The sequence below is a fragment of the Lemur catta genome, chromosome 25 (assembly GCF_020740605.2).
Source record: "Lemur catta isolate mLemCat1 chromosome 25, mLemCat1.pri, whole genome shotgun sequence".
Taxonomy (NCBI): Eukaryota; Metazoa; Chordata; class Mammalia; order Primates; family Lemuridae; genus Lemur; species Lemur catta.
Window position 1 is genome coordinate 6364385 of NC_059152.1, and position 20017 is coordinate 6384401.

At 39.4% G+C, this 20017-nt stretch overlaps 1 protein-coding gene across 1 annotated transcript in view; it reads right to left on the reverse strand.

Annotated features, from left to right (window-relative positions):
- Positions 1–20017, reverse strand: part of FMN2 (formin 2) — a 222729-nt gene that overhangs the window by 12297 nt on the left and 190415 nt on the right. Inside the window, 1 exon segment of the mRNA XM_045536998.1 lies at positions 16180–16329. Within this exon segment, the coding sequence (XP_045392954.1) occupies positions 16180–16329 (150 nt within the window).

Sequence of the window (20017 nt, forward strand, 5' to 3'; positions counted from 1 at the left end):
CAGTCTATCTCCAAAGCTTAAGCTTGAACCACTGGGCTATGTTGCCTCTTACGATGCATATACACGGGGAAAGATGAAAGAAGACAACGCAGGGATGCAAGAAGGCAGGAAGACAAACAGGAGGCAGGGATGCAGGGAAAAGTGTAGCTCGTGCTGTGAATTATATTCACCTTTTTATTATCTGAGACCTAGAACTATGGTTCTTAGACTTGAGTGAGCAGAGGAATTACCGGAAGGGCTTATTAAAGCACAGACTGCTTGTTTGTACACCCATGATCGGCATGTCTAGAGTGGGAGTCAAGAATCTGTAACCCTAACAAGTCCCCAGCGAATGGGATGCTGATCCAGGAGTCACATTTTGAGAACCCCTATCCTGGAGCACAGCGTAATGTCTGGGAAAATTTAAACAACAAACAAAAACACTTACATTGTTAAATGAATATGCAATCATCAATATCATCTTTTTTCTACTTTCTTATTTATATCAACATATACATTTATAGTATGTATTATATACACATTACTTATATATTCACTTATATGTATCATTTATCATATTTATATTTAAAATCATTTGATTCTAAAAGACCAAATCTTTTACAATTCTGAAGATATAAGATGTGTCAGTTCAAATGACTTATTTTAAAAGAGAAACTAGCAAACAGGTATATGTGCTTCATCAGATACTGCGGAGAAGTTCTACTGGAATATCAGACAATTTTTGATCTCTTTTCAAGCAAAAGTAGTAATGGAAACACAACAGGCTATAGCATTTATTTTTGAAGAAGGAAAGCATGTAAGATTTATCTGGAGAAGATAAAACTGCCATGGCTGGGCATGGTGGCTCACGCCTGTAATCCTAGCACTCTGGGAGGCCAAGGCGGGAGGATTGCTTGAGGCCAGGAGTTCAAGACCAGCCTGAGCAAAAGCAAGAACCCTTCTCTACAAAAAATAGAAAACATTAGCTGGGCATCATGGCTTGTGCACCTATAGTCCCAGCTGCTCAGAAGGCTGAGACAGAAGAATCGCTTGAGCCTAAGAGTTTAAGGTTGCAGTGAGCTATGATGATGCCACTGCACTCTAGCTGGGGTGACAGAGCTAGACTCTGTCTCAAAAAAAAGAAAAAAAAAAAACTGCTACCATGTGTGCATGTGTGTTTTCCTGATTCTAATTTCTAGGGAGAATTTTTGACCAGGTTCTCTAAATAAGGGATATGAACTGTAGTCAGTACAAATCTAAAAATATAGGGGATTACAGAAGTTTTTCAATGGCCAATTTTTTTTTCCCCACACAAATCCTCAATGTAAACTGAGATGAACCTTGAACTCAGTGAGGGCATTTCTCAGGATAGGGAAGCTAACCAATACTTCAAGTATGCTATATTGTTTTTTGGTAATTTAACCTGGTAAAGGGTTAAAACTGAGAGATCTATTTAACAGAATAAATGACAGTTAGCATACTTCATCATCTCAAATCACATCAGTCTCGACTGAATAGCAGTCAGAGGTGGCTTGGGTCTGGGACAAGTCCTGAAACTGTGACGATCTGTGTTGCTATCGAAGGAAAATAAAAGTGCTTTAGAGAGTGGACGAGCAAGGTTCACAGAGCAAGGTTCACACTCCATTTTGGAAATAAAGAGCCTGAATTCTATTCTGTAAAACTAAGAGTATCCTTCTTTCTTATTCTTCCATGAAGAACTGATATAATATCAGGAAAAAACTGAGAAATCTGAAAGGTGCTATTTAGAAATTTTTGCAATACTCAAAGGATAAGGTGAACAGTTGCTTAAAAATAAGAATATTGGTGTTCATTTATGTTAGGATTTTTAAGCTTCTGATCGATCACATTGTTCATCATTAATATTTTTAAATGTCTGATTTAGAAAAAAAATTTTTTCACGTATCTTGTAGCAGAGACTATTTTAGTTCCATGTTAGACTCGAATTTCCATGAAATTCACCAAAGTAGCTCAGTTGATGTGCCTTTTAAGTCCTGTAGAAATGATACGTTCTTTCTGTACATATTGAGGATATTTTAGATTTCCTTAATAAAATAGTAAAACGACAATCACTGGCTCCACAAACTTATGACAGCAAATTAAAAAACAAAAACAAAATCTCCTGCCACACATGACAGCCCAAACTACTACAAGATCGTATTTGACAGCAAAGTTCATCTTTTATTACAGGAGAAGAGTGCTGTTTACTACATTTGACATTTTTCATGCAAACATCCTTTTACTATTTCCACCTGTGTTAAAATATTTTCTTCATCTTTCTGTACAGTTCAGAAAAGTTTTTGATTATAGCTAGTGAGATACAACGTTAAGCTCTATCGGTACTTACACTGTGGTTTTTGACACTTCTATATAGATTGTTTGATACATATATATCATTTGTATCCTATTTTTTTAGAAAGAATTTTTGGTGGGAGGTATTTGGGGGGTGGAACCTCAAGAGCTATTAAGACACAGGAATTAGTTTATAGAGAGTTTATCCAATTTCCTCCCTGTAAAACTCATAAAAGAGTACAACAAAGCTATTTATATCATAATAGTTTAGAATTATGCAAGAGGAAGAATGGCTTAATTAAGGAATAAGATGTGGGAGATACAGGCAGGAATGGATCAAGGAAACATATTAAGAGAGAACAAGGGTCAGAATTTTTCCTCTACTGGATTATTTCTGTCTGGCTACAAATATGCTGCTTATCCCATTATCAAAAACAAAAACAAAACATTAATGCATCCCCCTCTAGCTAGCTATCCTTTCTACTGCGACCCTCCATATACACAAACTCCTCAAGAGAGTTGCCTATAGCCACTGCCTCCACTTCCTCTGCTCCCATTTAATCAAGCATTCGCCCTTAACCACTCGATAGAGACTACTCTCGTGCACGTCACCCATTCCCCCTAGATGCCAAATCCTCATCTTTCTCATCCTGGTACTAACAGTATTGCATATGGTTCTTCCTGATGCCATCCTACACCTGGCCCGCCAGTCTCCACCATCTGGCCCAAGGCTTGCTCTCTGAACTCACCTTCTAACCTCTCTACTCTCACTCCCTCTGTTCCAGTCACTTGGGCCTCGTTCCTAGACACACGCCTCCCTCAGCCTTTGCACGTGCTGTGCTCTCCGTCTTGCAATGACCTTCCTCCAGATATCACTAGTTTATGCTCATTTCCTTCAAGTCCGTGCTTATCCATCACTTCTCAGAGACACACTGGCTGGCTTATATAAAACATCCCACCTCCTAGAACTGTCTTCCCTTTGCCCTTCTCTATTTTTCATTAGAGTCCTGGTATATATTTATTGATGATCCGGTCCTCCCTACTACCATGCAAGCTCCACCAGGGCAGGGATTTGGTTTGGATCACAAGTCCAGTGCCTGGCATATAGCAGATATGTTAATAAATACATACATGTTAATGACCTCAGTAAAGTATGTGGACGAGCCATACGTTTTGAGTGAAGAATGCAGAAGTGGCATTCAGAGTTTGAAGAACGTGGAAGGCGATACCTGGGGAACGATCATAGAGGAAAATGAAAATCTTCCTGTTCCCCACACGCTTCCCAGGATTTGACCCAGGACATCCATTGCTTAGTGAATCTACCTTAGCTTGGTAATCACTGATTTTGAAATAGTCCTATTGGAAAATTTCTCCCGGAGCAAGAAGGGTGAAGGGTTTGGCTTGCTGACTCTGGGAAGCGGTGAGAAGTTGAGAAATGTGACTCATAGTGCCAGCAAGAACATAGCTGAAAAGTCAGATGATCACCAGGCTGATCAGGAATCTCAGTGAATCAGGAAAATCCAAAGAGACTCCAAAACAATGAAGAGAACTGAGATTATTATATTAGGGCAATAGAAACCCTGGGAGCATCTCCATAGTTAACCTTAAATATCAGAAGATTCATTACATGGAACAAGGGATTGGATTTATCTGTGTGGTTGCAGAGAGAGCAGAAGATCCAAGCAGCACATGGTTTGGTCAGACAGATATTCAGGAGTTCGAGACCAACCTGAGCAAGAGCGAGACCCCATCTCTACTAAAAATAGAAAGAAATTAGCTGGACAACTAAAAATATATAGAAAAAATTAGCTGGGCATGGTGGCGCATGCTTGTAGTCCCAGCTACTCGGGAGGCTGAGGCAGGAGGATCGCTTGAGCCCAGGAGTTTGAGGTTGCCGTGAGCTAGGCTGACGCCACAGCACTCTAGCCTGGGAAACTCTTGTCTCAAAAAAAAAAAAAAAAAGAGAGAGAGTGTGCTAAATGCTTTATATGTGGTGGTCTTCTTTAAATTCACTCAAGGAACTGGGTACTTTGAATATCTTCATTTTAAAGACAGGGAAACCTAGGCTCAGAGAGATTAATTAACTTGTCAACGATACACAAGCACTGTCAGGGACATGTCAAATCCTGGTCTTTTCAACTATAAGCACATGCTCTTACTACCCATCTTATTTAGACCGTGTAAAAGGAAAAGATTAAGAAAATTAATCAGAGGTTGTGGGAAATAAACTCACATACAAAGTCAGTAGAGAATTATGAGTGCTTCTGTTTTAAAAACAGCACATGCATGTAAGAATGCATTAAAACCCACATCTAGTCTGACATTTAAAATGAAAGTTATCTAGGAGCATCTGAAATTCCCTTAACTGATGAAATATACTTTTTTCCTAGCTATGCCTCATCTTATTTACCTCCCCCATACATTTAGAAAACTTTAAAGTGGCCAAATAGAATTTTATCAAACTTCCAAAAATGTTCACCCCTAGGGCACAGAAATTTGAACCCCAGAGATTAATTTTTAAAGCTGATCCCATCTTATAAAAATAAGATCCAGGATGATGGGCTTTATGTCTGCAAAATATGTATTATCTAAATATGTAATGATAATTAGAATGTTTTAAAGATTAAAGAGTTAGTACTTTTAGATTCATCCTTTTGCCTCACCCAACAAATTTTAGAGACTTATCTCTGACACATTTTTTTTTTTTCTGACAAATTAAAACTTAGAGGAGTGGAGATTCTTGCTTGTGAACTTCCATTTCTGGCTATTTTAAATTCTAAATGAATGCCTAAATAGCATGAACATTCAATATATTCTTTTGAAAAAGTGTGAATGGCTATATATATATCTCAATTTTAAGTGATAGTAAATGCAGCCCACCTTAGATGGCCATATTATAAAACAGGGGAATATTAATAGTGCTTAAATACATAGAGCAAAATACTAAGTCATTAGTATAAGGGCAGATAGTCCCTATTTTTTAAAAAACCCAACACTACACTTCTTTCATGTCTCCTTCCTGGGTGTTACGTGCTGAGTACTAAATCAAGTACATTTTCCTGTGCTTCTCTACTAGTTCTGTGCCCCATGACTCCCAATTTGGTGGAGACAGAGGTCGTTTGGGGGTTAATGGACCTCAGGGGACCAGACCCTCCCAGGGAGCAGGCAGGCTGCCCTCTCTAATGCTGGCTTTTCCTCCAGGGGACACTCCAGCTCATCCCCTGAACCAGTCCAGGGGCAGAAGAACATCATGAAGCCCAAAAAGAGATGGCATTTACCTAATGATGCTGCGTCTAATCTGCCCACAGCAAAACAGCTACGGACTCAGCCAACACAGCTGGAATTTTGTCCTCATTGAAATGACTGCTTTTTAAAAATTAATATTTCCCTCCAAAGAGCCAGAAAGCTTGAAGCTCCCAGGGATAGGGCACAGCCCTACTTCCTAACAGTGCACTCGCACAAGGACACCCTCCTGTTCCTCTTCACCTTAGCTTTCACGTTGCCAGTTACAACCATGAGCTCGTTCCACACAAGGCAGCGGCAGGGCAGCTCGCTCTAGGAGAGGTCTGCACGCTCTTTTTGTAAAGGCAGAGGGGCAGCTTTCGGGGTGATCCTCATTCTGTAAGGCACAACTATCCAAACAGGACTTCATATATAGCTCAGCATCAAGTTTTAAATCACTCAAAGAAGGAATCTGCAAGGAGACATACCAGCCTTTCTCAGAGAGATCGATCAATGAGCTGTGGAGACACGGTGGCCAGGCGCTTTCTTTCCTCTAGATACAGAGTGTGACACGCAGGTGCCAGCCTCACTGCTGGTCCTAAAGGAAGGGAGCGACCTCTCTAATCAATCGGCAGTGGGACATGGCCGGGGCCACGTGGGAGAGAAGTGGAGACAACGCTGATGGATTATTTAGAGAATGTTTAGTATTACCAACAAGATAAAGCGACAGGTGAAGTTGATGAAATCAAGTTTTCAGACTTAGAAAGACATTCAAGGTATCGGGGACCCTAAGTGTTTCATTACAGATCATGCTTAGGAAACAAAAGCCAAATACATTAAAATAGAATGAAATAAAAGCAAAATGCTCATAGGCTTCCTTTAGGACAATATTTAAAAAGATTGAGCAGACAGACCTCTGGTGTATCTATGCATTAATAAATTATAATTAGAAAGCCTAAATTATAAAACAAAGTTTTACATCATTACAGGAACTATATTAGGTGTAGTGCTATTTTCATTCATTTGGCTCTGCAAAATTATTACTCTCTAAAACCTGCAAAATCATAGGTCCTAAAATACCAAGAATTTTAGAATTTGATTTTAATGTGAAATTACACTAAGTATATAAGATATAAAAGGTATTGGACAAAGAATAAAAAATTTTGAGTTATAAGTTGAGGAAATCTGCAGACTTAATGCACAGCAGGAGTGACTATAATTAATAATATGTACTGTATACTTGAAATTTGCTAAAAGACAGGATAAGTGTTTTCACCAAAAAAAAAAAAGGTTGACGGATACGTTAGCTTGATTGTGATAATCACTTCATAATATATATGTATATCAAAACATCACATTGTATACCTTAAACACATATAATTTTTATTTGTCAATTATGCTTCAATAAAGCTGAAAAAAAATTATACGTGCAATAATTTAAATGATGATGATGATGTACTTACGTCTTTAAGAAGGATCATAGTGTATACAATAGTTTTCCACATAAGCCAAAGAACCCAAGCTACGTGATACTGATTTGCCACGATGGTTGTAGTTCAACTGACGGGCACTTGAGTGAACTAGAAATGTCAGTGTCAAGACCATATTGTAATTCTACAGTCAGTTCTTCAGCATCAGCATGGTTCATCCTCACCGAGTGTCCACTGGCTAGTAAGCACCATAGAGAAGGGTCTGTCTCTATTGCTGTCTGCTTTAAACAAAAGTCTCCTTTCCATAGGCTCAAAACTCTTCTTCTGACCTGGCAGCTACCCACGTCTCAAGTTTCTAAGCCCAACTTTGTACAACAAGCAAAAGCAAGAACAAGCAGAAAGCCAGGGGAGTGTGGTTCTGTGTCAGTAGCCAGAGAGGCAGGGGCAGAGGGCACCAGGTGGGTCAGGGATTCTGAAGACAGGGTGAAGGGTTCATCAAACAGAACTAAAAGATGCAAATCTTTAGCCCATAGCAAAGATAGACCTATTCCTTTCTCTTTTATTTTTATGTAGTTAGACCATTTTTATTTTTTTTATTTATTTATTTGGAGGCAGAGTCTCACTCTGTTGCCCGGGCCAGAGTCCCGTGGCATCAGCCTAGCTCACAGCAACAACCTCAAACTCCTGGGTTCAAGCGATCCTTCTGCCTCAGTCTCCTGAGTAGCTGGGACTACAGGCATGCGCCACCATGCCCGGCTAATTTTTTCTATATATATTTTTAGTTGTCCAGCTAATTTCTTTCTATTTTTGGTAGAGACAGGGACTCGCTCTTGCTCAGGCTGGTCTCAGACTCTTGACCTCGAGCGATCCTCCCGCCTCGGCCTCCCAGAGTGCTAGGATTACAGGCGTGAGCCACCGCGTCCCGGCCTAGACCATTTTTATATCTAATTCTTTTTTTTCCTAAGTATTTATCTCTTTTCCATTGGAACTATAGGTTTCCTGTGTTATGGAAATCTGCATAATATAATTCCTTCTATGGAGATTAGATTTGAAAAAGTTTGCAACAGATGAATAATTTCAAGATACACACACATATGCATACATATCGATTATATGTATTTTTTTTAATGTGACTTAGACTTCCTGCAATGGGTTTACACAGAGAAAGCACTGGCTTATTTCATCAGTACAGTCAAGCTATTGTTGACTACTAATTACCTAAATCAAAGATCTTTTTTATTTTGGAATAAGCTGTGCAATTTCTTTTTTTTTCCTTCACAGTTTTGCCAACAGATTTATTTGCCAAATTTTAATTTAGCTAATGATCACATTAGTAGTTAAAAGATTTGCTTTCCTTGAGCACATACAAAACTACCTGGGCACAGAGGAAATGGCAAGAGTGTGCCAGGCAGGAAGAGGAGGAACCCACAGAGGATGTCACAACTGTGAACCATCTAGACACAGCCCACTATGCTCAAGCGTGGTCCACTTTTATGCTTAGAACTCTAAATGAGAATTTTACTTACTTTCTCTTTCTTCAAAAATAGCCATATTGAGCCATCGTTCACATACCATACAATTCACCCATTTAAAGTGAATAATTCAGTTTTGTTCCATTTCAGTACACTAACAGGGCTGTGCGACCATCTACAACCATCTAGTTTTAGAATGTTTCCTTTTCCCCAGAAGAAGCTTCATCAGGAGTCATTCTGCATTCTTCTCCCCCTGCACCTCATCTCCCCAACCCCTGACAAAGACTAATCTTCGTTCAGACCCCATATATTTGCCTATTCTGGAAATCTCATAAATCAAATAATACGTAGTCTTTTGTGACTGGCTGCTTTCACTTAACATTTTCAAGGTCCACCTATCTCACAGCATGTATCAGTGCTTCATTTTTTTAATTGCTAAATAATATTCCATTGTATGGATATACCACATTTATCCATTCCTCAGCTGATGGACATTTTGGGTTGTTTCTACTTTGTGAAGATTATGAGTAATGCTAACAGGAACATTTGTGTACAGGTTATGGTGTAGACGAACGTTTTCGTTTCTTGTAGGTATATATCTAGAAGGAAACTGCTGGGTCACATGGTAACTATGTTTAACTTTTTGAGGAACTGTCAGACTGTTCTCCCAAGTGGCCATAGTGTTTTACATTCCCACCAATGCTGCATGAGGGTTCCATCACCCCCAAAATTTGTTGCTGTCTGTCTTTTTTGTTATAGCCATCCTAGTGAGTATGAATGAAGTGTATCTCACTGTGGGTTTGGATTTGCACTTTCCTGATGGCAAATGATGTAAGGTGTCTTTTTATGTGCTCAGTAGCCATTCTACTTGCTTTCTTAAGACCGTTTTTAAAAATCTCTCTAAAGGTGCCTGAATATGACCCTATTTTCTTTCCATATTCTGTATTGAAATATACATTCTCAAACTGTCTCCATACTGATGTCCACTCCTGGTGGGCCCCTCCGTCCATTACCTCCCCTGATACGTACACCCTCAGCACATGTCTTCACAAATGATTCCTTTTACAATTGAGTTTGATGTCTTATCGCAGTTGCTCCTAAACCTTAACCAGAGTTCAGCAGGCAAAACCAGGTGAACAAATTGCTGTTTGCCAAATAAAATAACTGCCAACATGTCTCAGCCTGATATCTGTCATCAGCTTCGAGCCTGCTGTAGAGACCAGTACCTAAAACACCCGGGAGAGATGATCTCTTCCCTCCTTATCTCTCGTGACTAGTCCCTGATTCCCCATGACTTACCCTACGGCTCCCAGGTTTAAGTGTAGAAGAAACATTTCCCATCTCTCTAAAGCTTCACTCCCACTAATGGGACAAGGAATGATGTCTGGGAGCGAAGTCCCAGGAGGAACAGGAGGAGGGATTCACTGCTGTGAAATTCCTCGGTCCCAAGGGGTCAGAGTCAGCATGGAGAATGTCAGGGTGGGAATGAACTGCCCACAGCCTTTGGCTTTGTGCATTTGTGATTATCTTAAAGATCCAGGCTCCAGCAGAAGCCTACACGAAGCTAAGAATCTGTTAATTTGGTATTATGCAAATCCAACAGATCTGGTCCTCCTCCTCTGGCAGATTGTAACTATTATATTATTTCAAAGTATCCTAAAGGCATTTAGAATTACCCCTTAACGATAACATCTTCTAGCTTGTATAGGAACTTGCTTTTAGCCAATATAAGCTACATATTATTTTTAAAGGAGTAATGGTAAATATCTTTACTCTAGAAGTACATTTTGATGCAAGACAGTTCTACTACAAACTTTGCTAAGACATCAAAAAACATTTTTAGCACACAGTGAAGGAAAATTCAGAATTGCTCAGATACCTTAACAAGCATCTAGAAGCTCACTGAAAGATGCTACAATGTTTACGTCCTTACTAAAGCAAAAAGATCTTTGGACAAGATACTTTCTCGGCTCTTGGTCCCAATTCTCTGATGGGATGCTCTGATTAGAACTACTGACTGTTTCTTCTCTTTTTGAACATGAGGATTTTGAAGAAGATTTCCCAAAGTTTAAAAAACATCTCTTGGAACATGTCAAGATGAAGCAGCGAAAGCAAAGCTCTTTCCCAGCTAATCTTCACCTGAGCAGTTTACATCCTTCTAAGAGAACTAAGTTTTGCAAGTGAATTTCCTAATCCCGGGGATCTTTTCCTCACCTCAGCTTTTTCCAAAGCTTTTCAGAAGATTGGCTTTCTTGATCTCTAGCATCCTAGTTAATATTTGCTTGTCAATATCTGAGCTAACACTTAAACATTTACAATCCCCAAAACCGATCCAGCTAGGAACCTGTGAAAAGCAAGTTTTTGCAGATATTCCTCCAAAATGTATCTCAGATATACCCACTTCCTCCAATCTCTAACGCTTTCACCCCAGTCTAGAGAAGCACATCTTTCACCTGGGCTGCTACAGTCCTTCCTAACTTGCTTCTCAGGACCACTCCTCAATCTACTACCCACTTGGTAGTCAACGATCTTCTCATTACATAAGTCATACCGGGTTATTCCCTTTCTTTAAAAAACAAACAAACAAAAAAGACGACGATGACAAAAAAAACCTTTGATGACTTTCTATTGCATGCACAATCAAAGTCAATCTCTTACCACAACCTACAAGGGCCTGAATGATCAGGCCCCTGCCTACTCCATCAAAGTCATCTCATGGCTCCCATCTGTTTTGGGGAGCACTCAGTCTTTCCTGCCATGTTGCCTTGAACACCCTCCGCTCTGCCTGGAACGCTCACACACATTACTCCCTCCCCACCGTGCCCCTTTACCCAGCTGCTTCCTAGAATGCTTTAGTCGTCCACATAAAGAAAGGCCTCCTCTGACCACCTTTTCTAAAAGAACCTCTTCTACTTTGGATTCTGCAAAATGGCTCCATGTTTATTTTCCTCACAGCACTAATTTCAACTTGCAATTTAGATGTGCTTACTTTTCACCGTCTGTTTCTCTCATGAGAGGGTAAGACCCACATGGGCAGGAATGCTGCCTGGCACACAGCAGGGCATAAATAATTGTTGAATGAATCGCCTGTTATGACTTAATGCATCTTCATTCTCCTATCCATGAATGTAGATCCGATTCCCCACACATTCCCGGCCTCCATTAGCCACTATTTTGACTGTCTAGTTTACCAATTGTCCTGCCGAAGCTTCAGTTATGGAGAGCTAGCACTGGGAAGAGGATTTCTGTATGGGTCATTTCTCTAGAAATTGATGCCTGAGTGAAAGGGTAAATGGTTGGCCAAATTCATTTATTGCTGCAATCCAACAGCGCTAAATAGCAGTCCAAGACGGGATTTTGCTTCGGTATCCAATGTTATTATGTAAGAATAAACTTTTCCTTATCTTCATTCTTCAGATATATCATCAATCACTTTGAAAGTGGTCTCTTCCTTCTTAAGCTTATTCCAATAATATCGTACATAAATCTGAACATACAGCTCTCTTGAATACAAATGATGGAAATGGGAATGTTACCACGGCATGAGGTGCTCTCCGATGTAATGCATAACCTTCTAAGGACAAACATTCAAATCACTCTCTAATTACAGATTTCAGCTGGGCTGAAAGCACACTTGATTGCTACATGCTTGTGCAATTAGAGGAGTAGCTCTATCCTCTCTCTTGGTTCATCAAAGACTACCTGTCTCAAAGTAAAATAAACCAGTAAATTAAGTTAGACAACACTTTAAACATAACCCTTACTAATGTCACAACTGATTTATTAAATTAAAATGTCTTAAGCTGACCAAAAATGAAATCATGAAAGGCCACATTACACATTATGAGGTTTGGGGCCCAGCTGCCAGAGCCAGATTCTGTTGCCCAAGATGCCCTTACCTCCCAGACTGCCCGAGAAAACCCTACGCTTGCTCCAGGCTCCACGTTTCAATTCCTCTGGGCAGAATGAATGCCCCCTCCTCATTTTTTCCCCGTGCATGTTAGACCACACCAGTGATACACTGCTCATTCAAAGACGATGAGACCCTCATCTAAGAAACTCGAATGTCTCAGTGCCTAGCAAAATGCAGAGTGTAAGGAGTGAATAATCACAAATAGCTTCACATAGTTATATAGTCGCACACTCTGCCTAAAAACTGATTTCAACTTAGAGCAAAAGTACTGAACAAAAGTGAGACCCTGTCTCTACCAAAAATAGAAAAAAATTAGCCAGGTGTGGTGGTGCACACCTGTAGTCCCAGCTACTTGGGAGGCTGAGGCAGGAGGATCACTTGACCAGGAGTTTGAGGTTGCGGTGAGCTATGATGACGCCACTGCACTCTATACCTAGGGTGATGGAATGAGACTCTTGTCTCAGAAAAAAAAAATAGAGCAAAAGTGCAAAGTGAAGTTGTCCTAGGAATCTCATCCTCTTCTTTCAAGACCCATATCATAGCCCCTTAATCAGGGTCAAAAGGATACACATTCTCCGTCAATTTGTACCTCTTTCTTCTAATTAACACAGCTCTTCTGGTTCTAGCTCCACAGGGCCTCATTAGTGACCAGGTGATACTAATGCTAGTGTCCCTGAAGATAAAAGATGAGGATCGCCCATTTCCTTACACGTTACAGCTGTGGCTCTGTGGATCTTCTGGGAGATGCTTGGCAGAGTAAAGTGTTAGTTTACACTCCACATGTTCTGGTGAGCACAAATTGAGAATTTTCTTAAAAATTATTTTTCCTGTGTTTTGTGTTGCTCAGTGATGACAAGTCTAGATTTTTTTTTTTAGAGTAGGATTCTTAGCAACAATTGTGTACACCTAGTTCCAAATAGATGGAAAAACACTTTTCCTGACTCATGACAAAACCAATGGGTCAGCTTCTTAAGCATCAAAACAGGAATCCATAGTGTAAATAAAAGTTCATTTTTTGGACTCAGAACCAAGACATTTTACCTAACCAAGAAGGTAACTGAATCACAATATTTCTTTGTATTTACAGACTATGTTCTTAAGATGCTTAACGTGTCTTAGCAACACATCCACCTTGTAGGGAGGCATCACTGGGATGCCATTTTTTTAAACTAAATTAAAACAGCCATTGAGCATTGAGAATGTAGACACTGTGCTATATACTTTGAATATTTAATACATTCTCTCATTTAGTCTATACAATAGCACTGCAAGATGGGTATTACTATTTCCATTTTGCAGGTAAGGAAACTATAACTTTTGAAGGATAATTGACTTTTTGCTGAAATACTCTTCTATTTAACTACAGAAAATACGATATAAAGCTTACACTAAGGCAGGGTCAGCTGCATGGACATGCATTTGGGCGGTTATACAGGGTGCCGCTCTCAAAGGAACTCTTGATTTATTGCTTCGTCATGTTGAAATTGTTAATTTTGTACAAGGGACCCGTATGTTCATTGTATACTGTTTCCCAGAAATTATGTGCTGGTTCTGCACTAAGGAAAGGGACAAAAGTGTTCTACAAGGAATTTGGACCAGTGGTCTTGCTTTTCAGAGCAGCCTGGTAATCATTTACCAAGAGGTATAACAGATTTCAGAAGTCAAAGGGCAAAGCTGTGCTCTCTCACCTGCCCTGGGTCCCCCCTTAGCCCTTTATGAAAAGCCAAATGATTTAGAACAATGAGAAGTCTGCAGTGAAGAGCACTCATAATCCGCTAATTCATAGCACTGCCAAAATGAAGGTAAGGTCACCAGTCCCAAAACCCATAGCATATGTCTAAGGCATGACAAGCACAGGACAAAGTATTATAAAAAAGAATCTGGTTTTTGGAGATAGAGAGTGAAGAAAAGCTCATTCTGGGCATGTCAGATGCACACAATGCCATCAAACAGCGGACTGGTGATAATGTTGCCTAGAAATGCAACTGTATCTCGTGGAACACAGGCTAGATGGGACCACGAGGATGCTCAGAGAGCTGTGCATCGGAATTAGTCTCAACGTGTTCTCTGAGGGGGCATCCCACCAGCTTATGTTCTGGCGTGCCGTGGAAGAGAGCTACGAGGAGGGCATTCACCCATGTGCTTGTCCTGGGACCTCCACAAGCTGCACCAAGGCAGGACCAAGACATTCTTCTCCCCCTGCGATGTACTTGCTTACCCGGCAGCATCAGAGCAACTACTCCAAAGCGACAGGTCATCCATCCCATCTTTTTGGTGCCTAAACTGCACCATGGCCACTCTCATTGAGCACTCTCATCCCAGATACGATGCAAATAATCGTGCAAAGTGAGCTCCTCCTTTTTCTGTTTTGAACCTTGTTGTAAATGAGTTTTAACCCTTTTCCAGGGGAACAAGTTTAGATTAGAGATGAAAGGAGGCACATGGAGACCCAGGGAGGGGCATGAAATGAAGTTCTGTGTGATGTGCTAAGGTTAAAAAGATGTTTCCTCTTTACAATTTTCCAAACTGAACAAGGCTTTTGGTAAAAAAAAAATATATATATATATATATATATATATATATATATATATATATCACTCAATATATGGCTAAATCCAAAGGAAAAGAACAACGATTGAAATAGGCTTATTTTTAAGCAGTGATCTCTTGTGCCTTACCTGCGTGGACATTTAACTAAAATCTTCTATTTTATGTTAACTCCTACTGATGCATTTGGAGGTAGAATAAGCTCATTATCTTTTAGAGTGGATGTTTAAAGGATTTTCCTTCTGTGCAAACTCACTCTCTTTTTCTACCTACTAGTCACTGAGGCATCATTTCTTCTGTGACAGACCTATGGAGTCTAAGTAATTAATTAGAGGAGTCAGCACAACTCTGGTGTAGTCTACATGCTCAGTAAATGTTAGCAATTCATTTCACCTGATTTGAGGAGGCATCAAAATTGACTTACAACTGAAAACTAGGTGGATGATTGTGGCTTTGTAAGTGGACCAAAAGGAAGATGATAAGCAGAAAACAGTGCAATTTGTGGCAGTGATGGACAAAGTTCCCTGGGACTTAAGTTTTCTAAAGATCCAAAGCAAAGTCATCGGTAGGGATGTGAGGAAGTATACTACCGGTTCAGTATTTGGGTTTACTTTATAGTGAAGATTATGTTTCCTGTTCATTTCCTCACTAGATGCAGCTACTTGTTGCCGTGAGAGGGCCAGCTTTCTTCATGACTTAATATTTAATACAGCTCTATGGAATTTCATAATCACAGGGACTTTGTTTCACACTCTTAAGAGGAGAGATTTCCCTTTATTCCTGAAAAGATTTATTTTAGGAAATGTGACACAATCCTACAAGAATCTCGAAAGATCTTTTAAAAAATATTGATCGTCTGTGTTTCTTGGTGACATCTGGGTGAAATTTTGATATGAACAGTAAATTGACAATGCCTCATGGATTGAGCAAAACCAAGAACCATTCCTCTTACCTTCATTGCCTTTAGCTCTATCCATCTTTTGAGACGAGTGGGTTTATCATCCCAGAAAGATTGTTCCACCCTTCTTACACGGTCTATTTTATGCGGTTTCATCACAGAAGTTATTTTATCAGACAGTGGTCCTGGCAAACTGTCACACCCAGTTTTTCCCTGTAGCATCACTATGCTGACTCTTCTTGCTCAAACACCAATTTCTGCCAAATGTCAGCACCCTCTTCGACTTGCTACTCCAGGTTGAAGGCCATCTAAGTTTTCATTCAGGCTACAAAAGTTGGCCACCCCAGTGGTGTCACACCTAATAAAATACCAGCTTTCAAATGCCATTGAGCAAATGAAAATACCTACCGCTCTTGTAGAATAAGTTTGTTCTCTTTCTTCCAGAAGTCTTTAAAATCAGAGCTGAATTCATGCCAGATACTGAAGAAAACATTTGGGGACACCTCCTTCTCTCCAAGTTTTGGTTTCATGAAGAAATAGGCTACAGTCTCCAAAAAGCTGTCAAATCACACATACACATACAAAAAAAAACATAAAAGCTATGATTATTTTCCAATATGGGATATTCGTTCTCCATCCAAATGCTGATTTCATTCATGCACAATTATTGTGACCGAGTGGACTCAAACTTTGCAGGCATCAACAGTTCTCTTACAGTTTCATGCTAGAGTTCTGGATGCAGATAGTAGCAGCTGACAAGAATCTTCCATACTGATAACTACACTTGGTCCAATTCCATTTTCAAAATTAATCACTACATGCCTGACATACTTCAGAAATGAACTTATTAACAAGATGGTACACATTGGAAGTGGGGGGGGGCCTCAACTGTTTTCAAAACTCTAACCAAATGAAATATCAATTATGTGTCTTCAAACTAATATGTATTCTATACTTATATTATATTGCTTATACACTGTAAGTCTTTCTAAATTGCTGGGAGGAAAAAAGTAAGTCTGAGGAGACACTGACAGTCTCCAATCAGAGAGCTTGGTGCTATCACTGAGGAGAGACCAATATGGCAGCCAGCACTGTGACAGTAGACCATTCACAGTCTCCAGAAGATCCCACTCAGAGGTTGCTTTGTATCACAGCTGCATGGAGCACAGAAGAGTTTCAAAAGGATTACTCGACAAAGAACATACAACTAGTAAACAGTAGGTTTCTTACTTAACAAAAGTCTTCTAGTCTCTGAAATGAACCCCAACTAATACAGTAGATAATGCCATGGCGAAGGAATCTAGGCTACAAGTCAGAGTAAGGTCAGAGATGCTGCAAAAAGGAGTTGCATGCAAATAAACACCCCTTGTCTTTTTTTTTCCCCTCACTTTGGCCTACAGCCAACATTGTTTCTGCTACACAAAAACTCAAGTTTCATTTATCCTCAAGTATAAATTTCTAAGACAAGTTGATTTTGCCCAGTGATTAAAAATATTTGTATATATGTACACACACTAACACACATATTTACACATATCTCTGTGTGGATTCGGCTTGTCTAGTAGCTGATTTCAAATCCCTACCATGAAAAATAAGATGAGCATTAAAAAAATGAAATCTTTATGGTGAGTTTGCTCAGAAACTAAAGGAGACTGAGCATCACACATAAAAACAAACATTCACAGCTACCCCCGATGATGGGTTACCAATGTGTGATTAACCCAATTTGTTTTGAAACTTGCCTTTACACCTGTCTCTGAACAGCAAAATTCTCAAAGATACCAGCTTTTAGGTTCTAGGGAAAGATGATAAGGCTGATTTAACCAAGTGTGTGGATTTCAGGAATTATATTTTTCTCCTTAGTTAGCCTCTTTGGAGAAATGACATGGTACAATTAATCTCGAGAGAGTCAGACTGTGAAGTGGGTATGGTATGTGAGAATTTGGCTGCGACTAGCTATGATAATGACATTAGAATGCGTTTGGCAGAATGTGTGGATGGTGTTAGGACTGCCCAGAGAGTAGATGGCAGGGAGCACAAGTGGTCAAAAACATATCTGGTTCACTTTTTATTAAAACTGATAAAGTACACACATAGATCCCTCCTGGGAAAACTGGTTATTTTCCTTATATGTCTAAAGAGCGTTTGGGACCTGTTAGGCTAAAATTAGGTCTCAAGTCTTTGACTACCAATTTATTCTTTTGCATCATCTCTCTGGTCTTTGTACTTCATAAAATGGTTACTGAGCAAGCCAGTCCACTTGGGTAGCCATAGATAAGCTGTGATAGCTGGTTCATCCACTCAACTGTCTCAGAACATTTTGAAAATTTTAACATGAGGCTCCATGGTATAAACGAAAGAATATAGGATTTAGAATGAGAAGACATCGAATCCTGACTCTGGGATGAGCTATATGAGCAAACCATTTATCATCATCATGCGTCAGCCTCTTCACCTTTAAAATAGAGATTATCGTAAATAACAGTTTTGAAATCCAATGGGGAAAATGAATTTCCAAAGTGTTTGTTGAATGTTTTACACAAATTTATTTTATTTATTTACTTTTATTTTTTATTTTGTTTTAGATTTATTTATTTATTTTTATTTTTTAGAGACAAAGTCTATGTTGCCCAGGTTGGTCTCACACTCCTGGCCTCTAGCCATCTTCTCCCCTCAGCCTCCCTAGTAGCAGAAGAATTATCTGAGGATCGTGAGTGCTGTTTCAACTGCACTCAATCACCCCACTCTGTAGAATAAAGCACCTTCAAAAAATAACCAAGCAAATAACAGGGCAATAATTTTTACAGGTTATCAAGGTGCCTTGTACATTAGAGGCATTTTTGGTTTTATAATCCTACCCAGCATTAGGTAGCCTTCAGCTAATTCAAACTTACATAACACAAAAGATACCCATTTGGGTGGTGGGTGGTAGGGATAGGTTCCATCCTTTCTGAATTATCTCCTTTATCTAAATCTGAAACTAAGAGGGTCCCATCCACTGTCTAAGAATACAGGATCACTGAAGAGGACAGGCATCTTACCTAGGACCCTACTCACTACACAGGCTGTATTCTACGAGACTCCCTCAAAATGACCCTGGCCCATGAAAAGCGAGTGGTGAAAAGAAGTGGAGTTATATCATAAGAAAATGCAGTAATCACAGTAAGAGACAACTCCAGATGTCAGTGAACAATCAAGAACCCCCTGATCTGGATTCTCAAATGGCCCTTCCTAGACAAGGTTAGCACTACACTTCTTTTGCTACAAACATCAGATGGTACAAATATACTTCTCTGCAATGGGATCAAAGCAGAGAGAAGCAATAAGAGAACTCCCCTATGAGCAGAAAAACCTTCAAATTACAAACAGGTATTTCTGAAAAGTGTCAGGGCCAATCTGAGAACTGCAGCTGAAACTGGAAGGGGTTTTACACACTCTAACACGTGGAAGAGAAGAAAGCGGGAGCTAGCAACTTCTGAAAGGGCTGAGAGTAGTCTAGGCTATATGACCTCTTAGTACTACCCCAACAGAAACTCCCTTTTAGGGCAAAGCTCTCCATTGAGAAAAAATGTTGAGAGTAGAATTCAAATTGTGCAGGATAAACTCAAGAACAAAGGAAATAAAAAATGCAGGTAAAATATATTTACCATTGTGAAAAAGCAACAAAAAAGAAAGCTTTAGATCAGTGAAGCTAGAACAGTTATCCTCATGCATCTATCCCTCTGAAAAGTTCAGTAAAACTAATTCCATGTAAAAAGGAGGATGAGAAGAATATTGCCATGGAAAAAGAATGTGCCTTTCAAACACTATTTGTAGCAAAGTTGACGTGGTTCTATTTATTATCGACGTAGACTTCAAGACAAAGAACATTACCAGAGTGTTATTTCACCATGATAAAAAATCCAAATCATCAAGAAGACATAATAATCCTAAATGTATATGCACCTAATGAAGTTTGAAAATTCATGAAGCAAAAAATGCAGAACTCAAAGGAAAAGAGACAAAAACACAATCAAATTGGACATTTTAATACCTCTTTCACCGTAATGGAGAGAACTAGATAAAATTATCACTAAATATATAGAAGATTCGAATATTATCGATAAATTGACCTAATTAGCATTATAGACCATTACAATCAATGGAAGAATATACAAGAGCACATGAAATCAACATAGATCATATGCTGAGTCACAAAACAAGTCTCAATGAATTTCAAAGGGCTGAAATTATCCCGAGTATGTTT